The sequence below is a fragment of the Camarhynchus parvulus genome, unplaced genomic scaffold (assembly GCF_901933205.1).
Source record: "Camarhynchus parvulus unplaced genomic scaffold, STF_HiC, whole genome shotgun sequence".
NCBI classification, from domain to species: domain Eukaryota; kingdom Metazoa; phylum Chordata; class Aves; order Passeriformes; family Thraupidae; genus Camarhynchus; species Camarhynchus parvulus.
In genome coordinates, this window is record NW_022148424.1 from 164,201 (window position 1) to 180,167 (window position 15,967).

The 15,967-nt window shown below is 52.7% G+C and overlaps 2 protein-coding genes across 3 annotated transcripts; both read left to right on the plus strand.

Moving 5' to 3' along the window:
* The first annotated feature begins 17 nt into the window (after positions 1-17).
* PNP (purine nucleoside phosphorylase) lies at positions 18-5,333 on the plus strand. Its single transcript, XM_030970482.1, has 7 exons — positions 18-58; positions 784-947; positions 1,938-2,041; positions 2,519-2,694; positions 3,732-3,913; positions 4,605-4,612; positions 4,953-5,333. The coding sequence occupies exons 1-7, from the start codon at positions 48-50 to the stop codon at positions 5,331-5,333; spliced, it is 1,026 nt and encodes a 341-aa protein (XP_030826342.1). The 5' UTR covers positions 18-47.
* A 3,477-nt stretch (positions 5,334-8,810) lies between these two features.
* LOC115916746 (protein NDRG2-like) lies at positions 8,811-15,690 on the plus strand. Of its 2 annotated transcripts, none has more exons than XM_030970485.1 (14): positions 8,811-8,854; positions 8,977-9,028; positions 10,093-10,195; positions 10,428-10,548; positions 11,037-11,099; positions 11,203-11,263; positions 11,901-11,987; positions 12,520-12,576; positions 13,243-13,337; positions 13,700-13,744; positions 13,835-13,886; positions 14,001-14,176; positions 14,287-14,338; positions 15,513-15,690. In XM_030970485.1, exons 2-12 carry the CDS (start codon positions 8,987-8,989, stop codon positions 14,064-14,066), a joined length of 792 nt encoding a protein of 263 aa, XP_030826345.1. In that variant the 5' UTR covers positions 8,811-8,854; positions 8,977-8,986; the 3' UTR covers positions 14,067-14,176; positions 14,287-14,338; positions 15,513-15,690. The 2 variants fall into 2 exon arrangements, with proteins under 2 accessions (XP_030826345.1, XP_030826344.1); XM_030970484.1 differs by having other exon boundaries at positions 8,811-8,844.
* The last annotated feature ends 277 nt before the right edge of the window (positions 15,691-15,967 follow it).

Below are 15,967 nucleotides of genomic sequence, written 5' to 3' on the forward strand. Positions count from 1 at the left end.
CCATATAAGGCGCTGTGGGCGGGGCCCGCGGCTCAGACGCTGCGGAGATGGACGGGAGGTGAGGGGGGGCGGCCGGGGGCGATTTTGGGGCGATTTTTGCTCTTTTTGGGTCTTTTCGGGGATGGGATGGGGTCGGGGAGATGGAGGGGGGGTGGGATCGTCCAATGGCATCGCGGCCCGGCGGGGTCCGGCGGCCAATCAGCGGCGGGCGGGGGGGCGTGGCCTGGGGGGGTCTCGGAGCGCCCCCTCCCCAAATTATGGTAATGAGGGGAGGGGGGGGCGCGGGTTTGGGGGGAATTTGGGCGGTTTTGGGGCGGTTTCGGGGTTTTTGGGGGCGGGGCCGGGCCCAAAGTCCGGCTGGCCCCGGGCCCGGGCCCAGGGCGAGGGTCAGGGGCGGGGTGAGGTCACTCCGGGGTCACTCCGGGGGTCATTCTGGGGTCATTTTGGGGATCCTGGGATCATCCCAGGGTCATCCTGGGGTCAGTTTAGGGTCATTTGGGGCTTGTGGGGTCATCCCGGGGTCATCCTGGGGGTCCTGGGGTCATCTGGGGTCGTCTCGGGGGTCCTGGGGTCACTTTGGGTCATTCCGGGGTCATTCTGGGGTCATCCCGGGGTCATTTCGGGGTCATGGGGTCATCCTGGGGTCATCCTGAGGTCATCCTGGTCCATACTGGTCCATACTGGTCCATACTGGTCCATACTGGTCCATACTGGTCCATACCGTATACCATACCGGTCCATACCGGTCCCTACCGGTCCACACCGCTTCATTCCCCCCCCCAGTTTCGAGGCGTGCTCGGAGGCGGCGCGCTGGCTGCGGGCGCAGTTCCGGGAGCCGCCGCGGGTGGCGCTGGTGTGCGGCTCGGGGCTGGGGGCGCTGGCCGAGGAGCTGACGGAGGCCAAAGCCATCGACTATCGCGACATACCGCACTTCCCGCGCAGCACCGGTACCGTGACTGACCGGGGTTTATACTGGGATGGATTGGGAGGGGCTGGGGGCGACCCCAAACCATCGACTATCGCGACATACCGCACTTCCCGCGCAGCACCGGTACCGGGGCAGAGCAGGACTGAGCGGGGTTTATACTGGGAGCTGTTACTGGGAGCACTGGTTTATACTGGGACGGACTGGGATGGACTGGGAGGGACTGGGAGCGGTTACTGGTTTATACTGGGATGGACTGGGAGGGACTGGGAGGGACTGGGAGCTGACAGAGCTTTGACTGTTGCGACATACCGTGACGTGGTTTGGGGGATTTCGGGGGATTTTGGGTGTTTCACAGGATTTTGTGTGATTTGGGGCAGATTTTGGGGCGATTTCGGGTGGTTTTGGGAGATTTTGGGTGTTTCGCAGGGTTTTGGGTTGTTTTGAACTGGTTCTGGGGGATTTGGAGGGATTTTGGGCGCTTGTGGCCAGGTTTTGGGATGGTTTGGGGGGATTTTAGTGGTTTGGGGGGTTTTTGACAGATTTTAGGGTTTTTTGCAGGGTTTTGGGTGGTTTCGGGCCGGCTCTGTGGGATCTTGGGGTGGTTTTGGGAGATTTTGGGTGGTTTTGCAGTACTTTGGGTGATTTGGGGGATTTGGGGCGGTTTTGGGTGGTTTGGGGATATTTTGGGGTGGGTTTGGGTGGGTTTGGGTGTGTTGGGGGATTTTGGATGTTTTGGAGGTGATCCTCTGGGATTTTGGGTGGGTTTGGGGGATTTTGGGATGTTTTTGGGGATTTGGGCGGGATTTTAGGTGGTTTAGGAGGGATTTGGGTATTTTTGGGGCGTTTTGGGGCTATTTTGGGGGATTTTGGGATGTTTTGGGCTGTTTTGGGGATATATTGGGGGATTTGGGTATTTTTGGGCGGTATTCGGGACATTTTGGGGTTCCAGGCGGGCCTGGGGGTCACCTGCGTCCCAGATGGGCATGGTGACCCCCGGCCCCGCCCCCAGTGCAGGGCCACGCCGGCCGATTGGTCGTGGGGCGCCTCGGCTCCGCCCCCTGCGCCGTCCTGCAGGGGCGGTTCCACCTCTACGAGGGCCACGCCCCCAGCCAGGTGAGTCAGGGCCACGCCCACTCCCGGGCCACGCCCACTCCCGGGGGAATGAACTCACCTGGGGGCAGGGCACACCTGGGCCACGCCCACTCCTCGGCCACACCCACACCTTTACGAGGGCCACACCCCCAGCCAGGTGAGTTTCATGGCCACGCCCACTCCTGGGGACATGCCCACAGCTGGGCCACGCCCACTCCTGGGGGGATAAACACACCTGAGGGCAGGGCACAGCTGGGGCCACGCCCACATGTGAGGCCACACCCCCTTCCCAGCTCATCCCACAGGCCTGGCCACTCTGCCCCACCCCCATCCTTCAGCCACGCCCCCTGGCCACGCCCAATGGGCACTGAGTGACCGCAGAGTGACCACTGAGTGACCCCTGAGTGACCACTGACCATAACTGACCATTAACTGACCATAACTGACCATAACTGACCACTGAGTGACCATAACTGACCACTGAGTGACCATTCCCAGGTGGTCATTCCCATCCGGACCATGGCCCTGCTCGGTGTCCACACCCTGGTGCTGACCAACGCCGCGGGCTCGCTGCGGCCGGAGCTCAGCCCCGGGCACCTGCTGGTCATCCGCGACCACATCGACCTGGCCGGGCTGGCCGGACGCTCGCCCCTCGTGGGGCCCAATGATGACAGGTAACAGTTTGGGGCAAAAAAGGGGGGTTTTGGGAAAAGGGGGGAATTGGGGAATAAAAGGGTTTTTTGCAGGAGGAAAAATGGACATTTAGGGGCTGATTTTGGGGTTAAAAACGGACATTTTGGGGCTGATTTTGGGGTTAGAAATGGACATTTTGGGGCAGATTTTGGGGTTAGAAATGGACGTTTTGGGGCTGATGTTGAGGCTGATTTTAGGGTAAAAAATGGACATTTTGGGGCCGATGTTGAGGCTGATTTTGGGGTTACAAGTGGACATTTTGCAACTGATTTTAGGGTTAAAAATGGACATTTTGGGGCTGATTTTGAGCCTGATTTTGGGGTTAAAAATGGACATTTTGCGACTGATTTTAGGACCGATTTTAAGGTTAAAAATGGACATTTTGGGGTCAATTTTGAGGGTAAAAATGGACATCTTAGGGTCAATTTTGGGGCTGATTTTAGGGTTAAAAATTTACATTTTGGGGCTGATTTGGGTGTTTAAAATGGACATTTTTGTGCTGGTTTGGGGACTGATTTTAGGGTTAGAAATGCAAATTTTGGGGCTGATTTTGAGGCCGATTTTGGGGTTAAAAATGGACATTTTGGGGCTGATTTTGGAGCTCATTTTAGGGTTAAAAATGGACATTTTGGGGCTGATTTTGAGGCTGATTTTGGGGTTACAAGGGCCGATTTTGAGCCTGATTTTGGGGTTAGAAATGGACATTTTAGGGCCGATTTTGAGCCTGATTTTGGGGCTAGAAATGGATATTTTAGGGCCGATTTTGTGGTTAGAAATGGGCATTTTGGGACCGATTTTGTGGCTGAAACCAGACATTTCAGAGCCAATTTTAGGACTGATTTTAGGGCTAAAAATGGATATTTTGGGGTGATTCTGGTGCCGTTTTCAGGTTCGGCCCCCGTTTCCCGCCCATGGTGGACGCCTACGACCCGGCCCTGCGGCGCCTGGGGCTGGGTTAGGAACAGACATTTTTGGGCTAAAAAGGGCCATTTTTGGTTAATTCTGGTGCCGTTTTCAGGTTCGGTCCCCGTTTCCCGCCCATGGTGGACGCCTACGACCCGGCCCTGCGGCGCCTGGCCCTCGCCCTGGCCCCCAAGGAGCTGCGGGCGCGCTCGGGGGTCTACGTGGGCGTGGGGGGGCCGAGCTACGAGACCCCGGCCGAGTGCCGCTACCTGCGCAGGGTGGGGGCGCACGCCGTCGGTGAGCGGGGGCGGGGCTTGGGGCGGGGGCGGGGCTCGGGAGGGAGGGGGAGGGGCTAAGAAAGGGTCCTGAGATAATCCCCAAAGGGGGGGTCCCGAAAGAGGCGAAAGTCAGAGCGAGAAGAGGAGCAGAACTGGCCCTAAAATGCTTCGAATTACCCCAAATGTGGTGCTAAAGCCAGGCCTAATTCCAGCCCTGAATCCAGCCCCAAAGGAGCTCCAAATTAACCCAAATCCAGCCCCAAACCAGCTCTGAATTGCCCCAAATCCAACCCCAAACCAGCTCCGAATTGCCCCAAATCTGGCCTTAAATGCAGGCCTTATTCTAGTCCTAAATCCAGCCCCAAAGTAGCTCTGATTTACCCCAAATCCAGCCCCAAACCAGCTCTGAATTGCCCCAAATCACCCTAAAAAAGTCCCAAATCCAGTCCTAATTCCAGACCCAAATCCAGACCCAAATCCAGACCCAAAACAGCCCCAAATCCAGACCCAAATCCAGCCCAGGTGTGCTCAGGTGTGCCCAGGTGTGTTTAGGTTTATCCCCAGGTGTGCCCAGGTGTATCCAGGTGTGCTCAGGTGTGCTCAGGTGTGTTTAGGTTTATCCCCAGGCGTGCCCAGGTGTGCCCAGGTTTATCCCCAGGTGTGCCCAGGTGTGCCCAGGTGTGCCCAGGTGTGCCCAGGTTTATCCCCAGGTGCCCAGGTATGCCCAGGTGTGGTTAGGTTTATTCCCAGGTGTCCCTAGGTGTGCCCAGGTTTATCCCCAGGTGTGCCCAGGTGTGCCCAGGTTTATCCCCAGGTGTATTTAGGTGTGCCCAGGTGTGCTCAGGTGTGTTTAGGTTTATCCCCAGGTGTGCCCAGGTGTGGTTAGGTTTATTCCCAGGTGTATTTAGGTGTGCCCAGGTGTGCCCAGGTCTATCCAGGTGTGCCCAGGTGTGGTTAGGTTTATTCCCAGGTGTCCCCAGGTTAGGTACCCAGGTGCCCAGGTGTGCCCAGGTGTGCCCTGACCCCACCCCCGCGTGTGCCCGTCTATCCGGTGCCAGGTTTATTCCCAGGTGTATTTGTTTAGGTGTGCTGACCCCCGTTCTCCCCGGGAGAGCGACGGTGTCGAAAAAACCGCGCGCCACCTGGGGCTGCGCGTGCTCGGGCTGTCGCTCATCACCAACAACGCCCCCGCCGACAGCGACGACGAGGACGACGATGACGTCGCCTGTGACGTCACGGGGGAAGGGGGAGGGGCGGGGCCGGAAGCACGCCCCGCCCCGCCGGACGCGGAGCACGAGGAGGTGCTGGCGGCCGCGCGCGAGGGGGCGCGGCACCTGCGCGCGCTGCTGGCCGCCCTGGCGCCGCGATTGGACGAGCCCGGGAGACACGCCCCCCTCCGCCACGTCATCGCGGCGGGGGCGACGTCATCCTCGGGGTGACGATGATGATGTCACGGGGATGACGTCAGCGCGGTTGTGCCTTGGGAACGCCCCCCCCCCCCGTGAGAGGGGGGCGGTGCCTTGGTCCCGTGGGGAATATCCCGGGAAATGCCCCAAAAAATCCCCCCAAAATCCCCCAAAAAATCCCCCAAAATCCCCCCAAAATTCCCCCCGAAAAATCCCAGAAAATCTCTTGGGAATCACCTGGAAATCCCCCAAAAAATCCCAAAACAATCCCCCCAAAAATCCCAAAAAATCTCCTGGGAATACCCTAGGAATCTCCCAAAAATCCCTGGGAATTCCCACAAAATCCCCCCAAAATCCTCCCCAAAAATCTCCTGGGAATCACCTGGAAATCCCCCCAAAAATCCCCAAACAATCTCCCAAAAAAAATCCCCAAAAAATCCCCCCCAAAATATCCCTTGGGAATACCCTGGGAATCTCCCAAAAATCCCCTGGGAATTGCCACAAAATCCCCCAAAAATCCCCAAAAACCCCTTGGGAATTTTCTGGAAATCCTCACAAAATCCCCCCAAAAATTCCCTCGGGAAAACCCCAGAAAATCCCCTCAAAATTCCCTGGGAATTCCCAAAAAAGTCCCTAAAAAGTTGGGGGGGGAAATTTGGGGGAAAACGAGAAAAAATTGTAAAAATTGGGCAGAGGGCGGGGAAATGGGAAAATTTGGGGGGAAATGAGAAAAAATAGGAAAAATCGGGGAAACCCCCGGGAATTCTGTAACATTCCAGTCTCATTAATTAACCCCGTGTCATTAATTAACCCCGTGTCATTAATTAGCCCCGTGTCATTAATTAACCCTGTGTCATTAATTAACCCGAGTCATTAATTCCCGCGTTGTCAGATTTGCGCTGGATTTTGCCTTAATTCCCTGGAAATCCGCCAAATTCCGTGTCGTTAATTAATTCTGTGTCATTAATTAGTCCTGTGTCGTTAATTAAGTCTGTGTTGTTAATGCCTTGTCATTAATTAATTCCCAGTCGTTAATCTCGTGTCATTAATTCCATGTCACCAAGTCCGAGTCACTAATCCCCTGTCAATAATTAATGCCGTGCTGTTAATTAATTCTGTGTCATTTATTAATTCCGTGTCATTTATTGATTCTGTGTCATTTACTAATTCTGTGTCAATAATTAATTCCGTGTCATTAATTCCGTGTCATTAATTCAATGTTATTAATTAATCCCGTGTCATTAATTAATTCTGTGTCATTACTTTAGTCATGTCATTTACTAATTCTGTGTCAATAATTAATTCCGTGTCATTAATTCCGTGTCATTAATTCAATGTCATTAATTAATCCCGTGTCATTAATTCCACGTTATTAGTTCCATGTCATTTACTAATTCTGTGTCAATAATTAATTCCATGTCATTAATTCAATGTCATTAATTAATCCCGTGTCATTAATTAATTCTGTGTCATTAATTAATTCCACATTATTAGTTCCATGTCATTAAGTAATTCTGTGTCATTTATTAATTGTGTCATTAATTCCGTGTCATTAATTAATTCCGTGTCAATAATTAATTCCAACTCGTCAATTCCGTGTCATTAATTCTGTGTCATTAATCTCGGGTCATTAATTAATCCCGACTCATTAATTCCATGCTGTCCCAGTCTTTGTCCCCTCCGGATCTTGCCTTAATTCCTTGTAATTAATTAATTAATTAATTAATTACCCCCCCTATAATTAGCAGCCCTTAATGAGCGGCGACCTCTCAGGGGCAGGGTTAATTAATCCCATTAATTAATGGTTAATTAACCATTGATTAATTACCCCAGGCTAATTAATCCCCTCCAGTGATCCTTCCAGGTTCGTTAGTCTCGTTCTGTTAATTAATTAATTAATAAGCATTCCAGGCTAATTAATCCCCATTCCTTAATCGTTCTGGATTAATTAGCCCACCCCGTTAACTGCCCCGGGTTCATTAGCGCTGTCACGGTTAATTAACTGCTGCAATTAATTATTTAAGGCTAAATAGCCCCTCAATTAATTAGTCAGGGTAATTAATGATTCGTTAGCCCAGGCTGATCATTAATTATTAATTATTAACCCTTCATTACCCCCCCCAGGTTAATTAACTCAGGGCTCATCCTTGCCATTAATTAATTAACCAATGCCAACGGCGCCTGCTGTTAATTAGCAAAGGCTGATTAATTACCCTGCTTAATTAATTGAGGCTGTGCCTGCAGGGGCTTCATTAACCCCAGAGGCTTAATTAATCAGTAATTAGCGGCTAATTAGCCAATTCCCGCTGGGCCGCTCCATCCCCCTTCGCGCTGCTCCCTGATTAATGAATTAATTAATTACTCAATAATTAACCAGACATTCCAGCTCGTTTACATTCCAGGCCGCCCCTCCCCCTCCCTGCAGGCCAGTTAATTAATTAATTAATTAGTGATTAATGAAGGGAGGGGTGGGCGTGGCCTCGGCCGGCGGTTCGTGAGCGCGACAAACGGTGATTAATTAGTGAAAGCTCATTAAAGCTAATTAATTAAAGGCGGTTTGAAAGTTCGTTATGAGTCGAGTGGTGTTAATTAAAGGTTGGTTAAAAGTTCATTAAGACTGGAGTGGAATTAATTACAAATCACAAAATATTAAGGGTGAAAACGGTTAATTAAACTATTTTAAAACCTAATTAAGGCTGGAATAAAGTTAATTAAAAGTGGGAAAAAAGTTCATTAAGGGTTGAGTCGAGTTAATTAAGTCGGAAAGTTCATTAAGAGTGGAGCAAAGTTAATTAAAAGTTGTTCAAAAGTTAATTAAGGGTGGAAAAAGTTAATTAAAAGGTTTTTAAAAAGTTTATTAAGGGTGGAACACATTTAGTTAATTAAGAATTCAATTAATAAAAAGGTTTTTTCAAAGCTAATCAACGGCAAAAAAAGTTAATTAAAAATTAATTAAAGGTTGTTTAGAAGTTCATTAAGGGTGAAAAAAGTCAATTAAACTTTTTCGAAATTTAATTAAGAACGGAACAAACTAAATAAAACTTTTTAAAAAGTTGATTGAGGGAGAAAAAAGTTAAATTAAAAGTTTTGCAGAGTTAATTAAGATTGCAATTAACTTAATTAAAAGTTTTTTTTAAAGTTCATTAAGGGTGAGAAAAATAAATTAAAAGTTTTTTAAAGTTAATTAAAAGTTTTTCAAAGTTAACTAAGAAAGGAATGGACTTAATTAAACGTTTTTTAGAAGTTCGTTAAGGGTGAACATTTTAATTAAAAGTTTTTTAAGTTAATTCAAAGTTTTATTTTCAGTTAATTAAGAGCAGAACGAAGCTCGTCAGAGCTGAGTTAATTAAAGCAATTAAAGATCCGCGGGTGGGGGAGGGGCCGTGGGCGGGGCTCCCACCCCCCCCCGGGCTATTTCGGGACCGCGCCCCTCCCCCACCCCGTGGGAACCGGGGGGGCGGGGCCGCGGGTGGGGGAGGGGCGGCCGGGGGTGGGGGAGGGGCCCGGGGGTGGGGGCGGGGCCGCGCTCAGAGGGCGCCCCAAGGTGGCCGCAGGTTCCGACCCCGGGGTGGGGGGAGGGGCGCTGGGGGGAGGGGCGCTGGTGGGTGGGTGGGGGGAGGGGTTTGTGGCCGTGACCTCTGACCCCGGCCCCTCCCCCCCCCACCCCTCCCTTTAGCTCAGGGTCAATGGAGCTGCACGAGGCCGCCCCTCCCCCCGCCGAGGTCAAGGTGAGTTTGGGGGGGGGGAGGGGCGCGACCCCCACCCCTCCCCCCACGCCCCCCTCCCCCCCCACCCCGCCCCTCCCCCCACCCCCAAATTCCCGCGGGTTTTTTTTTTTTTTTTTTTAGGAAATTTTTTGGGGTTTTTTGGGGAAAAATCGGGGGCGGGGCCGCGTGGGGGGAGGGGCGGGCCGGGGGGGAGGGGCGGGCGAGGGGATCTGGGGGAATTTGGGGGATTTTGGAGAATTTTGGGGGAAGTTCCGGGAGTTCGGGGCGGGGCAGGGAAGGGGGGGGGGGAATTTGGGATTTTGGGAGTTTGGAAATTTGGAAATTTGGGAATTTTGGGGATTTTGGGGATTTGGAATTTGAGGATTCAGGAATTTGGGGGTTTGGGAACTCGATATTTTCGGGATTTGGGGCATTTTGGAGATTTGGGGTTTTAGGAATTTGGGAATTTCGGGATTTTGGGGGATTTTGACAATTTTGGAATTTGGGACTTGGGATTTGAGGATTTTGGGGATTTGGGGGATTTCAGGGATTTGGGGATTTTGGAATTTGGAGATTTAGGATTTTGGGGATTTGGGAATTTGGAAATTCTGGGAATTTGGGGTTTGAGGATTTTGAGGATTTTTGGGATTTGGGAATTTGGGATTTTTGAGATTTAGAGATTTTGGGGATTTGGGATTTTAGGGTTTTGGGGATTTCCGGATTTGAGGATTTTGAGGAATTTGGGGAATTTGGAGAATTTGGGATTTTGAGGATTTGGGATTTCAGGAATTTGGGATTTCAGGGATTTTGGGGTCAAAGGGGAATGTGGGGCGGAAATGGGGAATATCGATTTTTGGGGTTTGAATCCCGATGTTTTGGGGCGTGAATCGCCCTTTTTTGGGTCTAAAACCCCATTTTTTGGGGGTCTAAAATCCCATTTTTTGGGGGTCTAAAATCCCATTTTTTGGTGGTATGAACCCCAATTTTTCTGAGGCTCAAATCCCCGTATTTTAGGTTTGGGAATCCCCGTGTTTTTGAGTCTAAACCCCCAATTTTTGGGGTCGTTTCTCTGCCCCTTTCCCCAGCACCTCCTGGAGACGCCGTTCGGGGTCGTGCACGCCTGGACCTCGGGGTGCCCCCGGCCCGGCCGCCCCGCCCTGCTGACGTTCCCGGATGTGGGCCACACCCGTGCGTCCCCTCCCCCGCCCTGCTGACTCCTCCCCCACCCACCTGCCCTTCCCCCACCACTTAAGACCCTCCCCCACCCTCCAGACCCTCCCCCACCCTGGCTGACCCCTCTCCATCCCCCGGCCCCTCCCCTGCTGATCCCTGACCCCTGACCCCTGGCCCCTCCCCCCCCAGACCTTACCTGACCCATCCCCCCCGCTGACCCCTGACCCCTGGCCCCTCCCCCCCCCAGACCTGACGTGTTTCTCGGAGCTCTTCGGGCACCCGGAGATGTTGGAGATTTCCAGAAGCTTCCACCTGGTGCACCTGGAGCCGCCCGGCATGGAGGAGGGGGCGCCGCCCTACCCCCCCGGGTAACCACGCCCCCTCCTCTGAAACCCCACCCACAAACCCACAAACCCCTCCCACAAATCCCCAAAACTGCCCCGCCCCCCTGGTAACGCCCCACCCCTGGGAACCCCCGCCCCCAAACCCCACCCTACCCCTGCTTAACCACGCCCCCTCCACTACAACCACGCCCCCAAACCGGTCCTGGCCCCAAAACCCCGCCCCCAAAACTGCCCCGCCCTAGCTCCCCTGGTATGCCCCGCCCCCTCCACAAAAACCCCGCCCCCTCACTGCCCTTCCCCCACAATCCCCATAACCCCAAGACTGCCCCTCCCCCAAACCCCGCCCTACCCCCCCAGGTAGCCACGCCCCGCCGCGAACCTGCCACGCCCCCCAAAACCCCGCCCCCAAAAACCCCGCCTCCAAACCCCAAAACTGCCCCTCCCCCATCCCTTGACCCCCGACTGACCCTCGGGTGACCCCAGGTGACCCCGGGTGACCTTTGACCCTGCAGGTACCAGTACCCCTCCCTGGAGCAATTGGCCGAGGCGCTCCCGGGCGTCCTGCAGGGCCTGGGGTGAGTGGGGGAGGGGCTCGGGGGCTCGGGGGGCGTGGTCAAAGGTCAGGCCACGCCCCCGTGTGACCTCTGACCCCTCTGTGACCTCTCTGACCCCTGACAGGATCCGGAGCATCGTCGGGGTGGGGGTGGGGGCCGGGGCCTTCGTGCTGGCCAAGTTCGGGGTGAGTGGGGGAGGGGAAACTGGGGCGGGACTGGGGGGGACTGGGGGTTTGGGGTCATCTTTGGGGTCATTTTGGGATTTATTTGGGATTTATTTGGGGTTATTTTGGGGTTATTTTGGGGCCATATTTGGGTCACCATTTTGGGTTTATTTGGGCTCATTTTGGGGCCATATTTGGGTCACCATCTTGGGGGCATTTTGGGGCCATATTTGGGTCACCATTTTGGGGTAATTTTGGGGTTTATTTGCGATTTATTTGGGGTAATTCTGGGGTAATTTTGGGATTTGTTTGAGATTGATTTGGGGTTAAGTTGGGATAATTTTGGGCCCATTTTTGGGTCCCATTTTGGGCTAATTTTGGGGTTTATTTTGGGCTGATTTTGAGATTATTTTGGGATAATTTTGTGCTGATTTTGGGCCCATTTCTGGGTCCCTTGTGGCTGATTTCCGGGTCCCCCCGGGGGTTAATTTGGGATAATTTTGGCGTTTATTTGTGGTTTATTTGGGATAATTTTGGGTTTTTTTGGGGGGTTTGTTTGGAATAATTTGGGGGTTTATTTGGGATAATTTTGTGCTGATTTTGTGCTGATTCTGGGCCCATTTTTGGGTCCATTTTGGGCGATTTTGGGGTCCCGCAGCTGCTGCACCCCGAGGCCGTGGAGGGGCTGGTGCTGCTCAACCTCGACCCCAAAGCCAAGGGATGGATGGACTGGGCCGCCAGCAAGGTGGGCGGGGCCTGAGGGGCGGGGCTTCCGGGGGTGGGGCGAAGGGGGCGGGGACTCGGGGAACATTTGGGTTTTTTGCGTGGTTTATTTGGGGTTTTTTGGGGGTTTTTTGGTGTTTATTTTTAGGGTTTTTAGGGTGGGGGTTTTATCGGTTTTTTGAGTTTTTTTTCCTTTTTTTGGGGGGTGGGTTTTTTTTTAAATTTTTTTGTTTTTGTTTTTTTGGGAGTGTTTCTTTTTGGGGTTTTTTGGGGTGGTTTTTTCAGGGTGTTTTTTTTCTGGGTTTTTTGTTTTGTTTTTTTTATTTTTATTTTTGCTTTATTTTGGTTTTTTTGGGTGTTATTTGGGGCTTTTTTTGGGTGTTGTTTTGGGGCTTTTTTGGGGGGGGGGTTGAGGTTTTTGGGGTTTTTTTTGGTGGATTTTTTTGGGGTTTTTTTTTTTTTTTGTTTTTTTGGGTTTTTTGGGGGAGAAATTTGGTGTTTTGGGTTTTGGGTTTTTTTTTGGGAGGCGTCTCACAAAGCCCCTCCCCCTCCAGCTTTCGGGTCTGACGATGTCGACAAACGAGATGATCCTGAACCACCTCTTCACCCAGGTTTGGGGAGATTTTGGGGCTTTTTGGGGTTTTGGGGGGGTTTGGGGAGTTTTGGAGGGTTTTTTGGGGTATTTTTGGGACGTTTGGGGGGTTTTGGTTTTCTTGGGGGTTTTTGGGGGGGTTTTGGTGAGTTTTAGGGTTTTTTGGGGAGCTTTTTGGGTTATTTGAGGTGTGTTTGGGGTTATGGGAAATTTTTGGGGGTTTGGGGGGTTTGGGGGATTTTTGGTGGTTTTGGGAGATTTTGGGGTTTTTTTTGGGTTTTTTTTTTGGCTTTTTGGGGGGGGTTGGGGGTTTTTGATTTTTTTATTATTTTTGGGGAGGTTTGGGGTTTTTTTTTTGTTTTTTGGGGGGTTTGGTGGGTTTTTTGGGGGGGTGGGATTTTTGGGGGATTTTGAGGGTTTTGGGGGGTTTTGGGGGTTTTTTTTGTTTTTTTGGGGGGCAGTTGGGGGCTTTGGTTTTTTTTTAAATTTTTTGGCGGTTTTTGGTTTTTTTGGTTTTTTGGGGTTTTGGTGGGTTTTTGTGAGGGTTTTTCCAGCCGGGGGTCACGGTCACTCTGGGGGTCACTCCGGGGGTCAGGGGTCACTCCGGGGGTCAGTTGGTGGGCGGTCACTCAAGGGTCAGGGGTCACTCCGGGGGTCACTCAGGGGTCACTCTGGGGTCACCCAGGACGAGCTGGCCGCCGCCCCTCCCCCCGTCCGCCGGGTCCGGGAGCACCTGGCGGCCGCGCCCAACCCCGCCCTGTTCTGGAGCATGTACACCAGGTGAGGGGGCGTGACCAGCTTCTGGGGGGGCGTGGCTTGCCCTGGGGGCGTGGCCTGCCTCGGGGGAGGGTGTGGTGTGGAGGGGGCGTGGCTAAAAGCCAATAAAAATGTATAGGGTTTCCTAATTATTGATTTTAATGTGAGTGGACGTGGCTTTGGTGGGCGTGGCTTTGTTGGGGCTGTCGCTTTAGAGATTGGGGCGTGGCCAAAGGGAGGAAAGGGGTGTGGTCAAAAGGGAGGGGGTGATGTGTGTGTCCTGAAGGGGTGGGGGTGGGGTCAGAAAGGGGTGTGGCCACTGTGGGCGGGGTTACAATGCATGCGATCATAGTGGGCGTGGCTAACCTGTGGCCATGCCCCCTCAGCCGCGCTGACTTGGGCCTGGAACGGAGCGGGGCTGGGAACCTGCGGTGAGTGACCTTTGACCCCTGACCCCTGAGTGATCCTTCAGTGACCCCTGAGTCACCCCGAGTGACCCCTCTGTGACCTCTGACCCCCAGCTGCCCCGCCCTGCTGGTGGTCGGTGACCAGGCCCCCCACGAGGACGCCGTGGTGAGTGGGGGCAGGGCTGGGGGAGGGGGCGTGGTCACTTGGGGGGTGTGGTCACTTTGAACACGCCCCCAGCCATTGGCCACGCCCCCTGACCCATTTTTCCCCGCCCCCAAGGTGGAGTGCAACGCCAAGCTGGATCCGACGCAGACGTCGTTCCTGAAGGTGACCTTTGACCCCTGAGTGACCCTTGATCCTTGAATCACCCCTGACCCCTGAGTGACCCCTGACCCCTGAGTGACCACGCCTCTTTGCAGATGGCCGACGGGGGCGGACAGCCTCAGATTGCCCAGGTGAGGGGTCAGAGGTCGATGGGGGCGTGGCCTGAGGGGCGTGGCCATCGCTCGGGGTGTTGCCAGCCTTCAGTGGGCGTGGCCAGCGCTGACCACGCCCCCTCCCCCAGCCCGGCCGTCTGACCGAGGCGATCAAGTACTTCCTGCAGGGGATGGGCTACAGTGAGTGAGCTCATTAATATGCATGAGGGCTTGTTAATATGCATGAGAAACTCTGCATCCATGGTGGGCTCATTAACATGCATGATGGGCTCATTAATATGTATGAAAACTCAATATGCATGATGGGTTCATTAATATGCATGAAGGGCTTGTTAATATGCATGAGGAACTCAGCATGCATGATGGGTTCAATAATATGCATGAAGGGCTTGTTAATATGCATGAGGAACTCAACATGCATGATGGGCTCATTAATATGCAGGGTGGGCTCATTAATGTGCACGATTACCTCATTAATATGCATGAGGGGCTCATTAATGTGCATGAGAAACAACATGCACAATGGATTCGTTAATATGCTTGCAAGCTCATTAATATGCATGAGAAACTAAACATGCATGTTGGGGTAATTAATATGCATGATAGGCCTCATTAATATGCACAATATGCTCATTAATATGCATGAGAAACTCAACATGCATGATGGGCTCTTTAATATGAATAATGCGCTCGTTAATATGCATGAAAACTCAACATCTATAATTGGGTCATTAATATGCATGAGAGCTCAATAATATGCATGATTTACTCATTAATGTGCATTGACACAAAGGGTGAGGGGGCGTGGCTTCGGGAAGGGGGCGTGGCTTGGGGACGGAGCCTCGCTTTGTATGAAAGGGGGTGTGGTTGAAGCAAGGGGGCATGGCTTAAGAGGGAAGGGGTGTGGTTTGCATGAAGGGGAAGGTTAATGGAGAATGGGCGTGGTTTGGGGAAAATGGGTGGGGTTTAATGGGAAATGGGTGTGGTTTGGGGGAATGGGTGGGGTTTAATGGGAAATGGGTGTGGTTTGGGGGAATGGGTGGGGTTTAATGGGAAATGGGTGTGGTTTGGGTAAATGGGTGGGGTTTAATGGGAAATGGGTGTGGTTTACATCTAAGGGTGTGGGTAAGTAGGGAATGGGAATGGTTTAATGGGGAATGGGCGTGGTTTGGAGGGAATGGGTGTGGCTTACTTAAAGGGGTGGAGTTAAACATGTAATGGGTGTGGTTTACATCAAGGGGTGTGGTTCCCTGATGAAGGGGGCGTGGCTCGGTGGGGAAGGGGCGTGTCTGGGCAGGGAAGGGGCGTGTCCCGGACAGCAGGGGGCATGTCCCAAGGGGGCGTGTCCCCGCAGTGGCCGCCTCCGCCATGACGCGCCTGTCGCGCTCCCGCACCGGCTCCGGCTCCATCAGCGCGGGCGAGGCCGAGCGCGGCCGCAGCCGGACCCTGAGCCGGGGCAGCACCGGGAGCGGGGCCGTGCCGCCCCCGCCAGCCCCTGAGAGACCCCCCCCCCCAAAAAAAAACCCCCAAAATCCCCCCAAAAAAAAAAAAAAACCTGCTCAAAAAACTCCTCAAAAAAAACCCCAAAAACCCCTTTAAAACTCTCAAAAAAACCCCTGAAAACCCTCAAAAATCTCCCCTCAATAAACCCGCCAGGAAAACCCTCAAAAATCCCCCTCAAAAAAGCCTCAAAACCCTCAAAAAAAACCTCTCAGAAAACCCCAAAAACCCCCTTTAAAACACTCAAAAATCCCACCTCAAAAAAACCCTCAAAACTCTCAAAAAAACCCCCAAAACAATCTCAAAAAA

Excerpts from the sequence above, each read along its gene's own strand:
- LOC115916746 (XM_030970485.1), top strand. The coding sequence starts at position 8,987 with ATGGAGCTGCACGAGGCCGCCCCTCCCCCCGCCGAGGTCAAG. Across the intron at positions 10,549-11,036 it reads GCGCCGCCCTACCCCCCCGG|GTACCAGTACCCCTCCCTGG; the intron begins GTAACCACGCCC and ends TTGACCCTGCAG. Across the intron at positions 13,338-13,699 it reads TTCTGGAGCATGTACACCAG|CCGCGCTGACTTGGGCCTGG; the intron begins GTGAGGGGGCGT and ends ATGCCCCCTCAG.
- PNP (XM_030970482.1), top strand. Across the intron at positions 948-1,937 it reads GCACTTCCCGCGCAGCACCG|TGCAGGGCCACGCCGGCCGA; the intron begins GTACCGTGACTG and ends CCCCGCCCCCAG. Across the intron at positions 2,695-3,731 it reads GTGGGGCCCAATGATGACAG|GTTCGGTCCCCGTTTCCCGC; the intron begins GTAACAGTTTGG and ends TGCCGTTTTCAG.